The 20818-nt window shown below is 39.9% G+C and overlaps 1 protein-coding gene across 4 annotated transcripts in view; it reads right to left on the bottom strand.

Annotated features, from left to right (window-relative positions):
* sema3fb (sema domain, immunoglobulin domain (Ig), short basic domain, secreted, (semaphorin) 3Fb) overlaps positions 1 to 11161 on the bottom strand; it is a 58869-nt gene extending 47708 nt beyond the window's left edge. For 3 of the 4 annotated variants that reach the window (XM_032512623.1, XM_032512621.1, XM_032512620.1), the window contains exons 1-2: positions 10755 to 11161; positions 8600 to 8762 (exon numbers count right to left, since the gene is read on the bottom strand). In XM_032512623.1, the coding sequence (XP_032368514.1) occupies positions 8600 to 8717 (118 nt within the window). In that variant the 5' untranslated portion in view covers positions 8718 to 8762; positions 10755 to 11161. The remainder of the gene's footprint in view (positions 1 to 8599; positions 8763 to 10754) is intronic. The other variant, XM_032512622.1, reaches the window with a different exon arrangement.
* Between the last annotated feature and the right edge of the window lie 9657 nt (positions 11162 to 20818).

Genomic DNA, 20818 nt, shown 5'->3' on the forward strand with positions numbered 1-20818 from the left:
GTAGTTCCATAAAAAAAAAAAAAACATACTGAATGAGATGCTGCACTAGTGGGGAGAAAGTGATTCACAGTATCTGGACAATTTGGTTGGTATTTTCCAGTCCGGTGTGGAGAGTTTTTCTTTTTTTTTTTTTGAAGGGGGGCAGCAACAGATGCAACAACATGCTCGTGAAAGACAAGACGGACAGACAACACTGGGTCTTCAGTCTTTTCGAAAGATGACCGGGGTTTCACTGGAGGCGAGGCACTGACAGAGCCCGTAACCTGACTCAGGAGGCTGTTCCACAGGTGAAACCCTGACCAAAGACAGGACACCATGCTCACAACATATCCCTCTTTCTGCAGATACTAAAAGAGAGCAGCGGTTTCATGGTAGGAATCCCAAACACCCTGGGCCCCGTGCATTTAATGCCGTTCCCATGCCAGAGGAAGAGAAATGAGTAGGAGACAGAAGACAGACAGAACTGCAACAGGAAACCGAGCATTCGAAGATGATTTAGGCTACATTTAGTCGGCACTCTGTCACTTTCAGAGTCCCGTGCCCACTGGAGATGTATAAGAGCCTTGTTACCTGCTAACACTGCACCTGCATATGGGGCGCCGTTTGTAAAGCGGCTCGTGCTGAAAATAACAGCAACATTTTGTCACATTTAGCTTTAAATAATGTTTAATAACTGGTGAAATTTTGAGGGTCACTTTCTTGCACATTTACAACAATATTTGTCAACTTGGAATATTTTAAATAGTTAATCCAAATATTAAATGTTACACCTAAATGTTAAATGTAAATCTATATGCTAAATCTAAATCTAATGTTAAATCTAAATCTAAATGTTAAATCTAAATCTAAATGTTAAATCTAAATCTAATCTAATGTTAAATCTAAATATTAAATCTAATCTAAATGTTAACTCTAAATCTAAATCTAAATTTAAATCTAAATATTAAATCTAAATCTAAATGTTAAATCTAAATCTAAATCTAAATGTTAAATCTAATATAATCTAAATCTAAATGTTAATCTAAATCTAAATCTAAATGTTAATCAAATATAAATTAAATCTAAAGTTAAATCTAATCTAAATGTTAAATCTAAATCTAAATGTTAAATCTAAATGTTTCGGGTGAAACTAAATATTTAGCTAATATGCAATTAATGTCGGTAACCGGATTACCAAAATAAAAGCTCAGGAGGTCAGTGTATGTTTATGTGTCAAATAACGAATAAATCCTCTCATCGGGAGATATGGACTTTGAACTTGGATAACCGTGAAAATACTACCTAAAATAATAACACAGTTGGGGAAACTGTATTTGAAGAGTACTTTGGTTTTTAGTGTCACTTTTATGAATGGGGTGGGAATTATAGCCACTATAGCCAGCCACGGGGCTCACTTTGACTGGTCTGTCCACGTTCGCTTGCATTAGGTCAGCAAGAGCCTTCCCCGCCCGCCCCCGACAAGGCACGGTACTGTTGGCCATGTCACTCTGCGTAATGTCTAACGAATCAGCGTTAGCCGAGAACATCGGCAGAGCCGTCCTGGTGCTGAACAACTTATTCAACAGCGACAGCGACAGCCTCAGGGCCACCGCAGCCACCTCGGTAAGCATGTTTTCCAAATCACGGAGCTAGCAACCCTGTTGTCAAGGCTAACTTAACTAAACTAGCTAACGGTAGCTAGCCAGTAGAGATTTGCTACTCCTTGACAACAGACAATGCTAGCTCCGTGATTTGAAAACATGCTTACCGAGGTGGCCTGCGTGGCCCTGAGGCTGTCGCTCTCGCTGTTGAATAAGTTTGTTCAGCGACCGGACGGCTCTCCGTGTCTCGGCTAACCTGATTCGTTGGACTTTCGCAGTGTCTTGTCAGTGCCTTGTCAGGGGCGGGCGGGGATAGGCTCTGCTGACGTTAATGCAAGCGAACGTGACAGACCAGTCAAAGTGAGCCCCCCGTGGCTGGCTATAGTGGCTATAATTCCCACCCCATTCATAAAAGTGACACTAAAAACTCAAAGTACTCTTCAAATACAGTTTTCCCCAACTGTGTTTATTATTTTAGTAGTTATTTTCACGGTTATCCAAGTTCAAGAGTCATCTCCGATGAGAGGTTTTTTATTCGTTTTTGACACTATAAACAACACTTACCTCCTCGAGCTTTTATTTTGGTACTTCCGGTTACCGACATTAATTGCTATTAGCTAAATTTAGTTTCACCCGAAACATTTAGATTTAACATTGATTTGATTTAGATTTAACATTTGAGTTGATTTACTTTAGATTTAGATTTAATATTTAGATTTAACATTTAGATTTAGTAGTTTAACATTTAATTTAATTTAACATTTAGATTTAGATTTATATTTAGATTTAACATTTAGATTTAGATTTAGATTTAACATTTAGATTTAGTTTTAATATTAGATTAACATTTAGATTTAGATTTAGATTAACATTTAGATTTAGATTTAATATTTAGATTAAATTTGATTTAGTTAGATTTAACTTTAGATTTAGATTTAACATTTAGATTTAGATTTACTTTAGATTTAATTTAGCATATATTTAACATTTAACATTTAGGTTGTAATTTAAATTTGGATTTAACTATTTAAATTTTCCAAGTTGACAAATAGTTGTAATGTGCAAGAAAGTGACCCTCAAATTTCATACCAGTTTATTAAACATATTTAAGCTAAATGACCAATGTTGCTGTTATTTTCAGCACGAGCTGCTTTACAAACGGCGCCCCATACCTGCACACATACAATCTATCCAGCACCCATTGGCCAGATTTTGGGGAATCAAGAGACAAGCACAAATACTGTTTCCTCTATTTTCAAACAGGACCACTCAAACTGCTTGCAATACATTTTATAACCTTGCAACCATATGGCATAAGAATCAATTACAGCAAGGTGCCAAGTGGCTATACTCTATAACACTCAAGTACAATGACTCGATTCATCGACCATCATAAAGAGTTTGTGTGCATTTAACAACCATGGGAAGGAAAGAATAAAACAGATATTCCATCAGCGCCGGGTGGGAGGCGCAGACAGCGCTAATGGTTGGCTGACACAGCTATGAGAGATGACACTGTGACCGCGATTTTATTTGCAGAGGGAAGTAAGTACCATCAGAGACGTACACGAAATTACTGCTGGTTTCAGGTTCAATGTGATGAAAGGTGCCAACATAGTCATTTTTTTTGTGGAATATAACACGTCTGTCCCACACATACACCTGGGGAGGGGTGAGAAAAGCAGCAGCGCTGCCTTCTTAAGATTGACAGATTTAACAGTTTAGGTTAACTGCAAAGCTGTATGGAGCCGATTTGTGCTATATTCAAATGCAATTTGGAAATTACCGTTGTGTGTAAAACATGCTAAAAATGACAGACAAGCAAAGAGTGGAGGTTTGCTTTAAAAGCAATAACTCCGGAATTAGTGTCAAAACAGTTTGAAGCTCATATTGAAATAAATTTATAGAATTTCACTGATGTCACACTTTAAATGTGACCAATTACCAAAGTGCAATGATGTTTTTTTCCCTCAGCTGTCACTATCATCTTCATTGCATTCCAATGCAAACAATGTACCAACTGGTCCGGAAAGAAAATGCAATCAAGGTCCTATCAGTCATCCACCAAATAGGAGACATATATTTATATAACAGGAGCTCACAGGCAGACAGATAATCGATCCCTCATTCCTGTCCTGTCAACCTGAGACTATTGGACATAGTCGTTTAACGATTACCTCGGACTAGATGATCATCCATACCTCGAGTTTGGACGAGGATTGCGACTGGTCAGCAATCACAATTCTTTTCAACCCAACTGTTGCATGATTTTGATTGAAAAGCAATGAAGAGAACCGTGAAAGTTTGAGATATACAGCTCTATGCTCATACTTTAGCGTTGTCAAGGAAACATATATTCATTTCAGATATGAACTACTAAACAAGTAAAGGCTTCTGTGCCAATGCATTATTTTATTGTTCCACAGTGACGTATGGATTTAAATGTAACACAAATTCCACTCCAAAGGTTAGAGAGCTCACATATTAGGTGGAGGAGATAACAATTCTTAGGTTATGTGTGGTGCACATAACGTTTTACTATCCCTTCTTTCTAGTGAAGGATTACCACTGCCTTTTGAACACTGGGCTCAGACTAGACCCCACACTACAGTCTCCTTTTGCAACACGCACTTCTTCTCTACACCCACTCAATCACATTTCATTTGTTTTACACAGTTAAGGATGGCTTCAAGCCAACCAAGACCTAACAATAAAGTGACACTCTCGACAGATGGATCACAGCAGAGTGCAAGTTGTGCCGGACCAAGCTGCGTTTGCACTTAAACCACCGTCACCACCCTGCCGACTGTGTTCAATGGTTAACCACGCTGCTACAAATGACTACTGTGGGCCTGCTGAGGGAGAAGAGAGTTTTACACTAAATATAACCTGGCTTAGCTGCTGTGGAGAGAAGCTGAGGTCTGGGGCATGGCCAAAGTAATAGTGCTTGTCAATGGTTTGTCTGTCATTACTTTGCTGCTGTGGGGATTTATGAAATAAGACCTCACAAACAGTAAACAGAGATCACAGCAGTGGTGCCAGACTACTGGGGCAGTGGTTTTGTGGTTTCTGCCTGTGGTTCAACAATACTGCGATATTACAGTTAGGGCTAGCATGTGCCAATATGCTTGAGGTATCCTGCAAATTAGACTGCAGCTAAACGGGAAGTTATTAGTGATGATCACCTTGAGCAAATAAACAAGTCACATTGCATTTACTTCACAGAGCAGTAAAAAGGGGCCTAGATGCAAATCTCCCATTGAAACCACATTATAGTGGTTCATTCAAACAGTCAATGTTAAGTAAACACTCTGGTCCAGCTTTAAAAAAAAAAAAATACATGCTGTCATAGCCAATCAGGTCAGCACTCAAACCAGCTTAAAATAATTCTGACCACTAATGTGTACCTCTGGAGCGCAAAGAAGAAAGTGACCACTGAATTGTATTGTGTGAACAATAGTAATAACAGTTTAAACATTTACTAGTATAAGTGACAGGGCGGCAGTAATGGGCAAGCCCAGAGATGAACTGATAGCAAAATGTTGATTTATCAAAACACCTCACTGTATGAATACATTCCTAAAGTGCTTTTTAGCTCACTTTGTCAGATTTAATCCTCATCTGTTATTCATGGACATAAATGACAAAAAAAAACATAACTACAGCACAACCAGGGCCAAAATGAGAATGCTTGGCATTTAACCCCAAAGGGGAGTTTCTTACCCTCTATGCTGCCACCCACACACAAACGAACTCAGCCACCCACACACACCCACAGACACACACACAAACACACGCACACACACACCCGATATAGACTAAAGACTTTGCTGAGGAGTAAAAATAGGAGCCTGCTGTTAGCCCTTCACAGGAGGGTGTGCAGATGATAAATATCTGGAATAATAACGAGCCAGAGCTGCTTCCTTTTACTGCCTCATGCACTGGCAGCGGTGAGTTAGTGTATTGTGGCAAAGTTGACCCCCATTTAGGTGTTTTCTGTGTGAATTTGGCCTTGTATTTACTCAGTTGGAGGAGGGGGGAGCGTGGTATAATTGTTCTGATCTTGTGGTATTTAGAGACATTTTCCTTTGTGCTGACATATCATAATTCCATTGCTGCAGTTGTCAAAGCAGCCATTGAGAAAAGGTGAGATATTACTGTAATTCTCACATGGTCTTTGTGGCGCAGGTCATGGCTCCACCCTCAGCTGTAGATTATGTCTGCATGGCTTTTCAAAGTGAAAATTTACAGTTGTGGGGATTCTCTGCCCTGTGCCTCTGTTTATTCTGAACCAATGTTTACCTGCTGTCTGTTTATCTGAGCAGACTGAGAAAAGCCCTTGTTTAAAGATCTCTAGAATGTCACTAAAAGCTTTTAGTTGCCAGTTACCCCTTCCATGTAAACAATTGCATATAAAGCATGGATTTGCTCCAACTTTGTATGGACTGTAGTTAAATGATGTTTGGTGAGTGAACGATGTTGTGGCAGTCCAGATGAGGCAGAGGTTTCTGTGTGGTATACAGTACGGCCAGAAATAGCAGAGCGATAAGCGAGATTTAGATTTGGATCTTCTTTTCTGCATGAACTCCAATATGTCATAGAAGGAATTGGGGCCCAACAGCAGTAATGTTACACTCTTTGCAAAACCCTCTAACCCTCCCTCGAAAGTGTTTCGTCCATTCAAGATTGTGGTGTTTCCTGTACCTCGCAGTGTAATACAAAAGCAAGAATAAAAGAAACCGCATATATAAATCAGTCAACGCTACAAAGGCACTTGCATGACTTAAGAGTCTCAGGGAGAGGCAATGCTCTCACCCAATTCATTCACATGCAAATTCAGTATTTCACTTCAGTGATGGACAACTTAAAAAATGGGCTGCGGCAAGTTGTACGGCTTTACCATACACCTCTACTCCTGTACACAAAGAAAAATCAAGGTTACTAATTTAAACATCTACATGGCTCTGGAGAAAGTACAGAACTGATTAAAGTTTCAAATGCATCGGATTGTGTTTATGTCACTGACAGAACTGAGGCAGACATCTTTCTTTTTGCTAACTCAGCTCACTAGCACAGAAAATGTGATAAGCCTGAACAAAGTCTACTTTCAAGGCTTATCCCTCAGACTCAACAAACTCTAATCTCATTGAAATGTGTATAAGTAGATGCATTTTGTTCACCTTATATTCTGAACATTTTGAGCAATGCCACAAAAGGTGTTCCCCCTGTCATAAAAGCTGTGCGCACTACAGACAGCCAAAGCATAGCAATTAGGTCCCATGATTTACTCTACCTGCTTTAATAGGGAAATGAGGGCCTCCCAGATGGAGGTCATGGTTCTGAACCTCGCTCCTCAGCTACCAAGTTAATCAGTTTGGAAACTGTGTTTAGTTCAACGGTGAGAGAAACATTCAGCTTTATAGCTGCAGTTTAAGTTTTTCTTCACAGTGTGACACGCTGCCATAACGATCAATAAAAATAAACAGGGGACTGGTAATTAGCACATTCTTTTCCTTGGTCTCATGAAAAAAACTGCATTTTGTCCACATTTGTCATCAAACTGTGTTCAATTACAGTTGCTGCTCAGAGGCAAACTGCAATCGCAAACAGCTGAAGCAAAACTTAACACAACACGATGCATCAGGGGAAGCGCAGCCGGCTTGCCAAGGTAAGGACTACATGGGCCTCTCAAAAAGCAATTAAGGGAGAGAAAGTCATAATATTGAATGGAGAAGGGGGTGCATTCCTTGGAGAGAGGCACCGGCAGTAGACTGTGAAATTCATATTGACTGGAGAGGCAAACACACACAGGTAAGCAGGAGAGCTGAGCTTTTTCCACTTTGCTTGTCAGCCAAAGAACAGTGCCTGTCGTCCGCTGCTTTCAAATATATTTCTATTGAGTTCAGCCATCCACAGATGCACCTACACAAAAGCAGCCAATGAGACTGCTCACAGAATATCCTATAGCGTAAAACTAATTTACACAGTTCTCTAAAAACAACCCAGTGTTTGTGTATAGAACGGACTAAAATTGATATTTGGAAAATGAAAAAAAGAAAAAATCTGCTGAGCTCTGGATGTGCGTTCACTGATGTGGTAAATCCTACTTGATTAAAGCAGGAAAACGCCTTCAACAATGAACTGTGCCAGTCCACTTAATTAAGTCAACTTGTACTAGGGAGCGCTGGGAAATGGAAAGCAAAGCAAACAGGGGCGCTGCTGCTCGCTCCCTCAGCTTTTCTCTGGATGCTAATCAAAGGCTTGATCTCCAAGCAGGACAGGCCTTGGGGACGCTCTGCTTGGCTGACCCTGGCAATTTGCTCTTGATAATACCCTCTCTCACTCTGCACCCCTCAAAACCCGGCAACCCATCTCACCTAATCTGTACGGCCGCAGGAACGCACAAACACAGACCTCTAAAGTACTGCCGCACCAGGGAATAATCACATAATGGCCATGGAGTTATTACATGCTCCTTATTATCCCATCTCTCTTTTGTGGCTCCAATTTAAGGCTTCCATAATGAAGATGATTGAAGATAAAGACTCCGCATTTGATTAACTAAAACAATAATCATGTATGTTGTTTCAAAAGGAGCATTAACAAAGACGCAAACACACACTATATCTTCAATATGTGCATGTGCTCCGCCATTGTTTGCGTTTTTAATTGTTTGTACAATATAAGCTAGTGGAAGCATCTGGTGGTTATTACAATGCCTGGAGGTCTGAGGAAGGGACAGCCCATAAGAATGGCTTGATTTGTTTGCGGTTTGCTCTGCGGTGTAACATGAGAGTCTGGTGATGCTGTAAGTTCTTCCTCTGCAAAAAACCAGAGCACTTATCAAAGCCACAATCCTGACAATTACACAACTGTCAAGTCATCAGTCACCCAACGAGCAAACACATGGCTGAGTTTAATAAACCGGCGCAGAATTAGAAGAGTCAAAACACCAGTTGCAAACCAGGAATGAGAGGCAGGTGGAATAAAAGAGAGAAGCGTGAGGTTCAGGTTCCTACCTTTGAAGGAGATGAAGACGCGGGGTGCGGCCAATGGCTCATTGCTCACCGGGTTCCCGAGGGCGAAGCTGGACAGTGCCAGGAGGGCGTGGACCGTCCACAGACCGTCCAGCTGCATGGTCGACCAACCTCCAGCAGCACAAAGACTGTTTTAAAGAAATCTCTGCAGGGACAAAAACAAACACGTGAGACGAGAACATGCGTTCTCAACTCTATGCTGCAAAAAAAAATATCTGCCAGGATAAGTCTGTTTTCATTTATGTGACATGTCAAATCAACGACTCCCAAGGGCCCCGTCTCTGCGAGTCTTGGGGGATGCAGCGCTGAGGTGGGGAGATTACACCCAGATCTCTGGGAGCTTCACAAAACTGATTCGTCGTAATGGAGAGGCGCCAAGCTTTTAGAGATGTGTACACACTTCCATTTGGGAAGAATTATGCTTGGTTTTTGCGAGAATGTATGCCTTGGTGACAATTGGGAAGGTCACGCTGACACCAGCGAGAGAAGCTCATCTTCTTTTTCTTCTTCTTCTGCTTGTTTCCACGCACCCAAAACACATTCCTGACACCATGACTCATGACACCATATGTGTGTATGCTGCTCTGTAATTATAGCTTCACCTAATAGCGGGTTATACCACGTCCCCACACTTACTAGAAAAAGAGACCAAAAAAAAGTTGTGATTGTGGCAATCTAAAATAAAATATTAACTTCTTGCCAAAGGGATTACAAATGATGACGGGCTCAAATGCTAACCGGAACAGTTAAGCAAGTCTCCTAAACAATGCAGTTGTGGTCCTCAATAAAGTCTCCAGTTAATGAATGATAGACACCTGGGAGCAACCACAATGATCCACACATCGATCCGTCACAAATCTTCAGAGAGACTTGTCTAACAGGCCACCTCTGGCCCTCGGGCATTCTCCATCAATAGTTCATTTAATCATCTCTACCATGTTGCCACTTGTCTGTATTTTTAAACGGACGGATGAAACTTTTTGCAACACACTCTTTTCCCAACACAACCTGACCGCAGTGGTTGGACACAAAACTCTTCTCCCCTCCATGTTTTGACTACAAACACTGACAGCTTCGGAGCAGGTCTCCGTCCCAAAAAGCACCTTTGGAGACGTCAGCGGAGCCAAAGAGACCTCAGACTGGCTGGCTGAAGTGGATTTATGAGCATATCCCAGCTGTTTAAACCTCGGCTATTTACTGACAATTTGTTAACCATCCAGCTGTTTATTCTGAGACAGAGGCCAAGTCCTTCACACATGCAGATGAAATCAAACAAAGCACTGCTCCCAAATGACACTGTGGAGACTGAAAGACACAGTCCACTCACAGTATGCTATAAAGATAAATATATCTGCTCTACTTTAGTCATATTGTGTCACAAATTAAAGACATAAGTTGCAAAGTATAAGTGCAAAATGACCTTTATGGAAACATTGTCATCACACTGCAGAAGATAGCACATCCACTGATGCTCTCAGCTTCTTCATTTTTAGTGTCTGCAAGTTATTACCTGCCACATGTTGGACAAATGTAATGCAACCTTTACATTTCTACATGTAGTCAAAGACAAAAGATAATAACCACAAGGCATGGCAGCATAACCCTTCTCATGAATCTTGCTGGTTTATTCAGTGGAAAATAATTAAAAAACAACAAAAACCCTGCTGGTTTGTCACATTTCCCAATAATAAGACAAATAAAAAGCCTCTTTCTGAAAATATGAAACTGGTAACTATATCACACTTAATTAATTGATTGCAATCACTAAATTCTTCAGTAATGAAGAATACAAAATGCATGCAAAAAAAATAAAAAAGGTCCCCTCGGCTACACATGGCAGACAGAACTGTAAACAGTCTGGTGTGGTATTAGATCGCATGGTGAACTAAATGGCAATTGAATAAATAATTTTTCATGTAAGAATTAAGGTTGTGAGTTTTCGGGATTTAAAATTATGATTTTAGGTTTTACTGTTAAGACGTTTATAGAAAACAAAACAGTCATTAGAGGCATGCAGCAAATAAATTAAAAATAGCGCGCCACTGCAGCCAGGTAAGCTTTTTTTTTTTAATCATTATTAATAAAGCAGGTTATATACAATGTAATAAGCATAAAGCAACAGCACAAGAAGGCTTACCTTATTGTTACAGCTTTCCGAATGTAACTTCAGGTCCAACCTTGCAAGTCATTGAACAAACCAATTCCAACAGATCGGTCACTTTCGTCTCCAACTTGAAATCAATAACAATAGAAAATCCGGGTACAGTCCCTGCTCAGGAGGGCAGTCTGTACCTGCGTGGTTATTGGCCCCGGAGTTGTCAGTGCACAATAAGAAAAAAGGCAGTCAAAAAAAAAAAGGAGAAAATTATTATTATTTTTTAGTTCAATCTTATGCGAGACCGCGAGGCGAGGAGATGTTGTCGCACGAGCACAATCAACATCTCGTGGGAAAAAGCAGTTGGTAACAAAGTCCCTGTGGTGTAGAGAGGTCCAGGCACGCAGCGTGTGCTCCTCAGGAAAGTTGTGCGCTCCTGACTGGAGGGAGGCAGGGCGCTAGCAGGTGGATGCACAGGCCTATTTGCCTTAAACACACCCACAGGGCGGGCAGCTCTGAGCCGGCCGCCCATCAGCAGACGTGATTTACTAGCGCGGTTTACCACTGTGTGCTGTCACAGAGGAGAGGGGCAAAACGGATACTACTCCTCCACAGTCAACACTGAAGTTTTTATAGTATCATGTTTTTATGGACTAAATGATCTTTATCATTACACAAAGTTTGAAACGTTGGAAAATCGTCGTGTCACTTTCTAACTAATCATGCTTATCATTAGTGTGCTTTACCAATTATCAATTTTGTTCTCGGGTCAAATTTACCAGTTTTCCTATATCAATGCTTTTTTTTAATTACCCAAAATAACAACGCTCTTTGGCAAGTAAAAATGTCTACACCCATTAATTTTGGGGTGTCTTATTCAGTTATATAGCATTTGGAGAGAAAAAATTGAAGTGGTTTTGAAATAGTATTGAGTAAAAGTTGACATATTCCAGTCTGTGATTATCCATTAGCACACATTCCTTTAGTTTTAGTCTAAATAATTCCTAATTTCTGCTTTTCTAACTCGAACATTAGGTATAATTTCTTATAAATGAGGTTTATTGACCATAAATTCCAAAGATAACTGTGAAACTAAAGTTAATAAGTTAGTGTTACATAGTGTTGAAAAATTAAAGAAAAGTGACAAACATTGAAAAAAGGCGTCAAAAGTGTTAAAAAGCAGACAAAAAACATAAGAAAAAGTTAAAAAACATCAATAAAAATGATGATTTTCACTTTTTGACGGGAAGAAAACACAAGGGTTAAGACTATTTAAAGGAAATGTTTAGGTTGCCAGGTTGTGAAAAGCTTAATTGTTTTTTCCTTTTTAATTGGTAATAATTCAGTCATAAATGTTATAAATGTTGGCAATCCTATATTTTCATGGGTTTTTTTACATAGTGAATCACAGACCTTGCAGAAATGTGAGAGCGAATTAATAAAGGACTCAAATCTGGAGCTTTGCATTGCTTTGCTGTGCAATTAGTTGTCTCAGAAATAATTGCAATTAACATCATAATTGTTTCTTTCTCAATTAAAAAAAACCATTTGTTTATTTATTACTTTTTAAAAACAAAGTTTTGAATGAATTCCAGGATACATCTTTTATTTACACAGTATATCGATATGTTACCGAGAGAATGTAATAACACAGGCACAGCCTATAAAGTGAACAACACCTCTTTAATATCATAAAACATTTTGTATCCCCTTGTCAGTTTTGTTGCTATAAACGTGTATAGCGTCAAGTGCCAACAACTAGCATAGCTTTAGCTCAATGGTCCGACCAACAATCACTTATATATTTACAATTTTATATATTTCTAAACAAAAATCAACAATAGACATCAAAAGTCATACCTTAGGACCTTAGCTAATGTTAGCTAGCTGCTAAACAAAGAACCTGGGATTATGTTAAAATAAAAATAAAAAAAATAAAAAATGATTACAGACCTTAAAAGTTGTTCTTACTAATGCCTTAATTTATAACTGATATGCAAAGGAAAGTTGCCATAAGTAGAGTGGTAATAAGAAAACAATGTATGTCAAATCTGACAAATTGTTACCCATATGAGCAAATTTTAAAATCTTCAAAATCAATAAAAATTCCCTGCTCTGATCCCAGAACATTACTGGTTTACAGAGGGAATGCAGTAGCAGACCTGGCATTTAAACCTGCATTACCTTATTTTAGGTCAACGTAAACAAGCTGTAAACACATTCACTGTAAGTGTTCTGGCCATAATGTTATCTAATGTTATCCAAAACAATTGGTGAAGATCTTTTTTTTATTGTAACCGTTGCTTGGGTTCACCTAATTAATGCTAATAAAACAGAGGTGTACTTTACAAAATCCCTTTCCTAAATGGAAATAAAATAACTGGGCTACTTTTATGATGATCGTTTCCACTGATTAAACTCCTACAGTAGGTATCTGTAAAAATCTGAAAACACTGATGACTGTCGGCCGGAAAATCAAGACAATGAGCTGAAAGATGCTGAAACACTCAGTGGACCTGAGGGGAACTGCAGTTGGGTGATAATCATCTCCCAACTTTCACATAACATATTATCATTTTATCAGTTGTGATTGAAAACGTATTGATTATAACAGCTTCAATGGCTGAACGTGTTAAGCTAAAAGCTACAGAAGCAATGAGAAGAACAAATTACCACAATCCATATGTCACATAACAACACCAGTTGTAAACTGTTTAGGGGAGGAAGACAGTTTTTCTTTTATAAATCCAGCATTTTGGATCTGTTCATGTCTGGCTAAAGAAATACAGCTCCTATGGCGGAGAGATGATGACAGAAATATGTAGTGGTAGTATCACCAGCAATCGCCAGGAAAACATATAGGCTAGTAAAAACAAGCATGAAGTAATGTAGTGTGTATGCCACTGCTCTAGTTTTGTGTATGTATCAACAATCAGAACATTTGATTCAAAGTGAAAACAGAAGCAACATCAGCTCTTGTGTGAATGTATAGGTGGTATACTAGTGGCTATGGCAGAGTGTCTTTCACAAATGGGGGGTTTGCTTGCTTTGAATCAGTATTTCCTTCTTCTATCACTGTGACAACCAGCGAGCTACCATCTGCCACCCACACATGAGGTGTGGAGGGAAAAGGATTTGGCTTATAGGATGCCTTCAGTGTTCGTTTTCTCTCAATCAACAAGTGAGTGGCCTAAAAATAATTCCTTTTTTAATGCTCACAAGTTGAGTTGTACTAAAAGTACGTATTGTGAAGATAAAATAACTTTGATTAACTTTACCATTCCCTGGGTAAAAGTTTCATTATAAAAGTTTGCATTACATTCATTTTATTCCACTGAATTTTTGACCTCCCAGGTCCGTTTTAGCCACTTAGAGCACAGACAATGTAATGATTGCCGGGTCCAACTTATCAGAAATTAAAAGTCTTATCTTGGTTATGTACCCATTGATTTGAAAAAAAGGGTGAGCAATGTCATTTAAATTTTTTATTTTTTTTATTTTATTTGATGGTACACGGAAAAGTCGATTAAAATGCTTAATTTACTCGTCTATTTAAACACTGATTGGACGCTTCAAAGCCACTGAATTATAGCCTGTTAAGATTTTCTAAAGCTCATTGAGAAAATTAAACATTTTCCCATTTTTAATCATATTCCATTCAGTGTCCTTTCACACCTGCAATATCTTTCCCTCATTCAATCTGGAGCTTTGAATTGCATGTACTCGATTCACCATGAAACTCGTCTTGGATTAGTGAGAACGTTTGTAAGGTGTTCAACTTTTGGCTCAATGAGGTCAAAAGAAGCTGTCCAGCTCAAATGTCCTTCCATGTGAAGCCATGACGTTGGCACTCTGAAGTCTGGACCAACATAAAGGTTCCTTTTTTTAAAGTGACTTGGCAGAGCGAAAATAGAAAAGAATCAGTTTGATGAGACTTCCTCCTCTTCAGGACAAGTTATCTATTCAGTGAGGACACGGCAAATTTTGTGAGAAGCGGGTCCTTCAGCTCCTCCAAGCTCATCTGGAGGCTTTCTGAAAGAAAAAAAAAATCAGCTGTCAGCCCTGATTGCTTATAGTCGATCTTTTCTGCTTGATGGGAATCAAGGGTGAGTTGTGTACATTACCCAGAAGGACTTCTTGCTCCTAAGTGGGCCTTAACTGTAATATTTGTGATAAAAAAAATCTTGCCAGTGCACGATTCCAAGCTGCCGTTGACATCTATCTAAGTGGTGTATGAAGTTGTTTTAATGTTCTGCAGCAGAGTTGGCATTCCAGCTGAGGTGTGAACAGTGCTTTCTGTGGGGCTCTGCCTGCAGGGCATGAACAGATGCCAAGTGTTATATCAGCATTTGTGATTCTTACACGGTTCAAAAGATCATTCGTATCACAATCCCGGTTTCAATAGTTGTGGAGAGATGTGACACTCTGTACGGGCTGCTGTGTGTTTTTGTATTGTGTTGAACCATGTAGGTTTCAGATTCAATCTTGGGCTGTTGAGGTGAAAATGTGGTGACGAGATTCTTCTGTTGCTGTTGCTCTGTTTTGTCTTCTTTACAACTTTCTGATCATCCTTCCGACGTACTTCTGTTGAACCTGAACCCTCAACCAGTGTTGAATTTTTTTTAAATTCAATTACTCATTACATATTAGTCATTGAATAGTAATTAGCTACATTAGATGTAGTTTTGCATAACCAGACCTTTCTTCACATGTATTTAGGGGTCCAAGCCCGAGGCTGTAGGAACACAGCAGGGTCGTGGAACTTAATGTTTTCAGTAAGATTTTTATTTTTCCGCCCAGTTTTTTTGTTAAAAGTCTACACTGTACAAGTTACTCAGGTGAAACTGTGTAGGTGGGATACAGAATGGGGCACACTACTCAGATTACAAAACGGACACATATGCACCACTAGGTGGCGCTATAGCACAAAAACACGTTTGGCCCTATAACTTCCCAAACCATACTTCACACATTCAAAAACCATATGTCTTCGTATTCCCTGGGTCCAACTGAATCTACTAATATAGGCCACGCCCATTTCCGCATAGACTTTTATGCGTGAAAAATCGCAAATTATCAAAAACTTACTTTGCCAAAGTCCTCTTAGACCGTGTGACCGATCTGCATGAAACTTGGCACATAGCATCCTCAGACCAACTTGACAAAAAGTTATCAAAACAATTTTTATAGAATAAAAATTGTGCATACTATGCACAAACAAATTTGTGGAGCTAACTATGAAAACACCAACTTTGTCATATCTGGACCAACATTAATGCTATCAACGTGAAACTTTAGATTCTTATTTACCATGACCCTGTGGGTCCCCTATTCAACATCCCACCATGATGCTCCGTACCACATTTGGCAAAGATCGGCCATTAGGGATGCTATAATCAAAGATTATGTGCTTTAGTCAATAACTCAATGCATGCAAATGGGACATTTGCTATTGCAATATCTATATCTAATAGTGATTTCTATCAACATGAAACTTGTCACGCTTGTTCGGCATGACGCTTTGTGGCTCTTTACCTAATTTGGTAAAGATCGGCCATAAGGCGGTGCTATAGTCAACTTAGACCAGTTTGGGCCCTTTTAACCCTTCTGAGGTCGAGCTCGTCATACGGCGCCAAACTACACTTCTGATTCATAACTTAACTTTATAATTATAACTAGATGAAACATACGGTCTTATGGAGCTAACAGGCGCCACGTTCTGCTGATGTCTTTCTTGTCTTCAAAGCCCTTACAGGAGGTTACAAAAGGACATTTTAGTGTTTTACAGATATTTGTCGGGACTCCCCGCTTGAAACCGCGACAATCTCGGATAAACCGAGGCGTCTAGTCACTGTATGAAATCCTCCTGCTTTGCCAGACCTTACTCTAGCGCTGCGGAGGAGGGTCTGCCTAGTCCATACAGCATGAAAAATGTGTGATGGTTTATTGCCATTTCTTTAAACCAATCACAATCATCATGGGAAGCGCTAAGCCACAGTGCCGCTGGAGAATAGCATCGGGACTTGTTTTGGTGGAACATGTGTACATTCAAAAGTCTAGCTAGCTGTCTGGATTCACCCTGCAGAGCTCTGAGGAGCCGTTAACCATAGTCCTCTTTAATCCCCCGGATTTTAAAATTCCAACACAAAGAAAGAGGAAGGTAACGGACATCTGGCCGAAAAGAAGGAAAAACTGCAGAAATTCCGGCGACAAATGGAGCAATCCTGGAAGTGGAGAGTTGTAGGCAAAGCAACTGGTGTCTAGCTGGCAGCTGAGAAGACACATCATGTAAGTCAGTTTTGTGCTGCCAGGAGGCACATTTATCCTCTTTGGGTTCCTTTTTTTGGCTAAGTACCTTTCCACACCTTTAACCTCTGCACCAAGCTAACGTGTCTGGCAGAAGTCTGTTCAATAAACTCACAGAAACGAGTATCAATCGTCCATCAAACCTCTGGTAAGACTGCAAACAAATCAAGCCCGGAATTGTTGAAGTAAAGGATTGTTACTGTGATGAGTAATGTAACAACTAAAATTAGAATTGTAATCCCTACTTGTCGCTGAAAGAAGGCAATCACACTTTGCAGCATTACTAAATGCTTTTCACAACCTGAGGTGCTGTTTCAAGCACAGACTCTTAAAAAAAAGTTAATTCAAAGCACAACGTGCTCTTTGTTTCACACTGGCTGTGACTACCTCAATGCCAGGCATCTCAACATAATTCTGATTCCTGAAAGTATTATGTCTACAGCTAACACACTCTCTCTCTCGCACAAACACACACATATTTGCGCACATGTACGCATGCACAAAGTCTTCAAACAAAGCTAAAACTGCCTTGTTGCACCAACAAGACTTAGTAATATCTCAAATTCAGCAGGCAGGTGCTCACCTTGTGCTGCGACCAGATAGGGGAAAAGCTTTTCTCAAAGCATTTTCAGTGATGATGTCCTCAAAGTTATTAGCATTTAAATGAGAAAAGAAAAGCATCATATCAAGATATAACAGGGAAAGTTCCAACAATATAAAAACTTGTTTAACAATTCAAGAGTGTTGAGAACAAACTTTTCTCATCTCCTGAGGTGAGTGACTGAATGTGAGTGACTCAGTTAAACAAGCAAATGAACAAATTAGGTAGGAGAGGTTGGAGGAAGGGGATTCAGGCTCTCTGATCACACTGAATGAAAGTAAGCAACTCCTTGGAGCCAAGTTCACAATTGAGTGCTTGAACCACCTTCCTTCTCCCTACCTGCGGTTGGTACCTTTGAGCAACATTTTCCTCTGTTATTTTTTGGCAACATGTGGTGCTCCATACATTTCCCGTACTCTGCAGACTCAACGATACTTTACTGCCATTCTTGCCCCTCCTGCCCCAGGGAAACACAACCCACATCGGTCAGAATGAAGGAAATGGCTTTGATTTCCTTCCACTTTTCACACATCAAATGGGGAAGGGGACGGGGACCGTACAATGGTCTTGACCAAGCTGGATAAACAAACTCATACCAAAGTGTGTGTGCGAGCGCCTGCATATGTATTTCTGGGTCGTTTAAATTGTGTGTGTTCGACACAATATAATGTGAGGTACAGGTGAGTTAATTTCTACCCACCGCTGCTCTACATCAGTGTTGACATTATGTGAAAGGTAAATAGTGTGTAATTGAATAAAATCACAAACCGAGACATCAGCCTGGGGAGGGACTAGCCAAACCACTTTGAGATTCTCAATACACCTCTGTTCTCCGAGGCTGGCTGTCTGGGGTCTTTTTTTGGCTGCCACTGTAAAGTTGAGTGGCAAAATTTGAACAAATAATCCATCTACCCAAGTTTGAAAGGTGATTTCATTCAGCAGTGGACTGGGTTTAATTATAAAAAAAGAAACACCAAGTCCTCTAGATGGGTCATATATGATTCATACTTAGTATGCGTCATACTTCCTCTTCACACCAACCTTCTGGGAGGTACTGAACCAGGACAGAGTTTATGTTGTGCTGCTAGTACCCATGGGGTAGGTAAAAACTGGATTACATCAGTGAGCCACTGAAGCGTTTAGATACGCATGCAGGAGAAATCATTTTCACACATACAATGATTATGTATCAGAATCTGTAAAACTAGTTATCTGGGAGGTCCTGCTACCGACCCAGGACAATATAACTGTAAAATTCACAGAAAAATGGGAAGGGCCTTGACAAGGGCTGTTTTCCAAAACTGATCAGCTGCTTTGGCCTGATGCCTTTGACTGGAGTATTTCACCAACAGGACTTTTTTCTGCTCACTGAATTTCTCTATTATTAAAGTGACTAGTAACTTTTAAATGTTTCTGAACCTGAGTAATTTGCCATCTGATGGTCATAAATGACCTGTAAATGAGACTAATAGTGAAAAGAACACTATTTTTATTTAATTTGTATTAATGCCTCTCCGAATTTCCCTGCAAAGTCACTAAATGATTTACAGCAGGTAGACGGCGCTACAGAGCACACATTCTGGCTGGTCACAGATTTCAGCTAAAGACTGGAAAAGCCTGTGTTATTGTATCCAGCCAGGTAAAAGGAAGTTATCTGTTGTAGTTATGGCTGATACTGGAGCAGGGCCATCACAGGAAAAAAGGAAATTAAAGAACTTAAAGCTAGAAGGGAAAGTGAAAGACAACAGACAAAATCACGAGTCACACTCGGTCGGGATTTCAACAGATGGAGACAAACTTCCCAAATTGGCTGTCATGTATTTAATATGTCTATTTAATTCACAAAATAACTTTAAAGTGCACAATATGGCCTGCTTTTTAATATGAACACAAGATGAGAAGGCACTTAATCTCAGAAACATGGAATAAAATGACCATGCCCTAAGCCTGGCAATGGAACAACCTAAACAAGAAAATTAAAGATACATAATAGTTACAAATACAATACCAGTACATAAACTATCCAAAATTATTTGTTTCACTCATTCATTTATTTCTTTACATCAGTTCATTTATTTTTAATACTGGAACCAGCAACTTGTTATCTCATTTTAGCATGAAGACTTGAAACAGAGAGAAACAGCTAGCCTGGCTCGGTCCAAAGAAAACAAAATCTGCTTACCAACACTTCTGAGGCTGTGCAACTTTTGTTATTGGATCTGTCAGATCGGACCTCAGCTGTGTCCGTGTATGTGTGTGATACTTTGATGTGACCTGCCTGATCAGAAAGTGATCGAATATATTTCCACGCTGATATATTCCAGGGCATTAGGTGCATTCAAAGTGGCACTTGCAAGAGAGAGCCTTTCTTCTCTTTATATTTTGTATTATTTTGTAATGGTGGCAGGGCCTGTACAAGATGCAGAGTGAACACAACGGTGTAAGACAGCAGGTCTCAGCTGTGCTCCAGCCTCGGTTTTAGGGATTTCTAAGATCTAGTTTTGTAAATGTGGTGGACCGAGAGAGGGACTCGAACACAGAATCTATCAGGGGGAGCGGAGACTTGTTTTTGATAGTTATGGCATTGAACCCCGGTTGTCAATGCATGGACGGAGATTAGGTGCTTCCTCATCTTGTGTTCACATTACAAAGCTGGCCACATGATACACGCTTTGTTCTCACAGCTGTAGTAGCTGCTACCACAAGCTCAAACACTTACTAGAAAACCCATTAAACCACTACACTAATAACTACTGTCAGTCATGCTGCTGGGCAGATCATTGGTGTCTTCCCTCCCACTCCCCTCACCCGCAAAGCAACCAGCAATGTGGGTGACCTCAACCACCCCTCACACAGCCTCTTCAGCCTCTATCCATCTGGGAGACGGTACAGAGCCTGTTCCACCAGACTGGCACACAGCTTCATTCCTCAGGCAGTCAGCAAGCTCAACACCCTCCCCACTCTCCCTCCCCTCCCTTCTGCCCCCATCAGGACCTGCACTGGCCTCTTTATATAAAAGAAGACACTCCAGAACTCTTCCATTATGTTGCACATTTCAAAAATCTTCATCTTTAGTTTTCTGTATTATTTGATTTTGCCTTACATTTGCACTATTTAGAATGCGTTACTGTATTGTAGCTATTACTTATTTCTTTATCTTTTTCGTATATATATTAACTGTCTTTTTTATACTTGTTGT

This window comes from Etheostoma spectabile, chromosome 4 (assembly GCF_008692095.1).
Source record: "Etheostoma spectabile isolate EspeVRDwgs_2016 chromosome 4, UIUC_Espe_1.0, whole genome shotgun sequence".
NCBI classification, from domain to species: domain Eukaryota; kingdom Metazoa; phylum Chordata; class Actinopteri; order Perciformes; family Percidae; genus Etheostoma; species Etheostoma spectabile.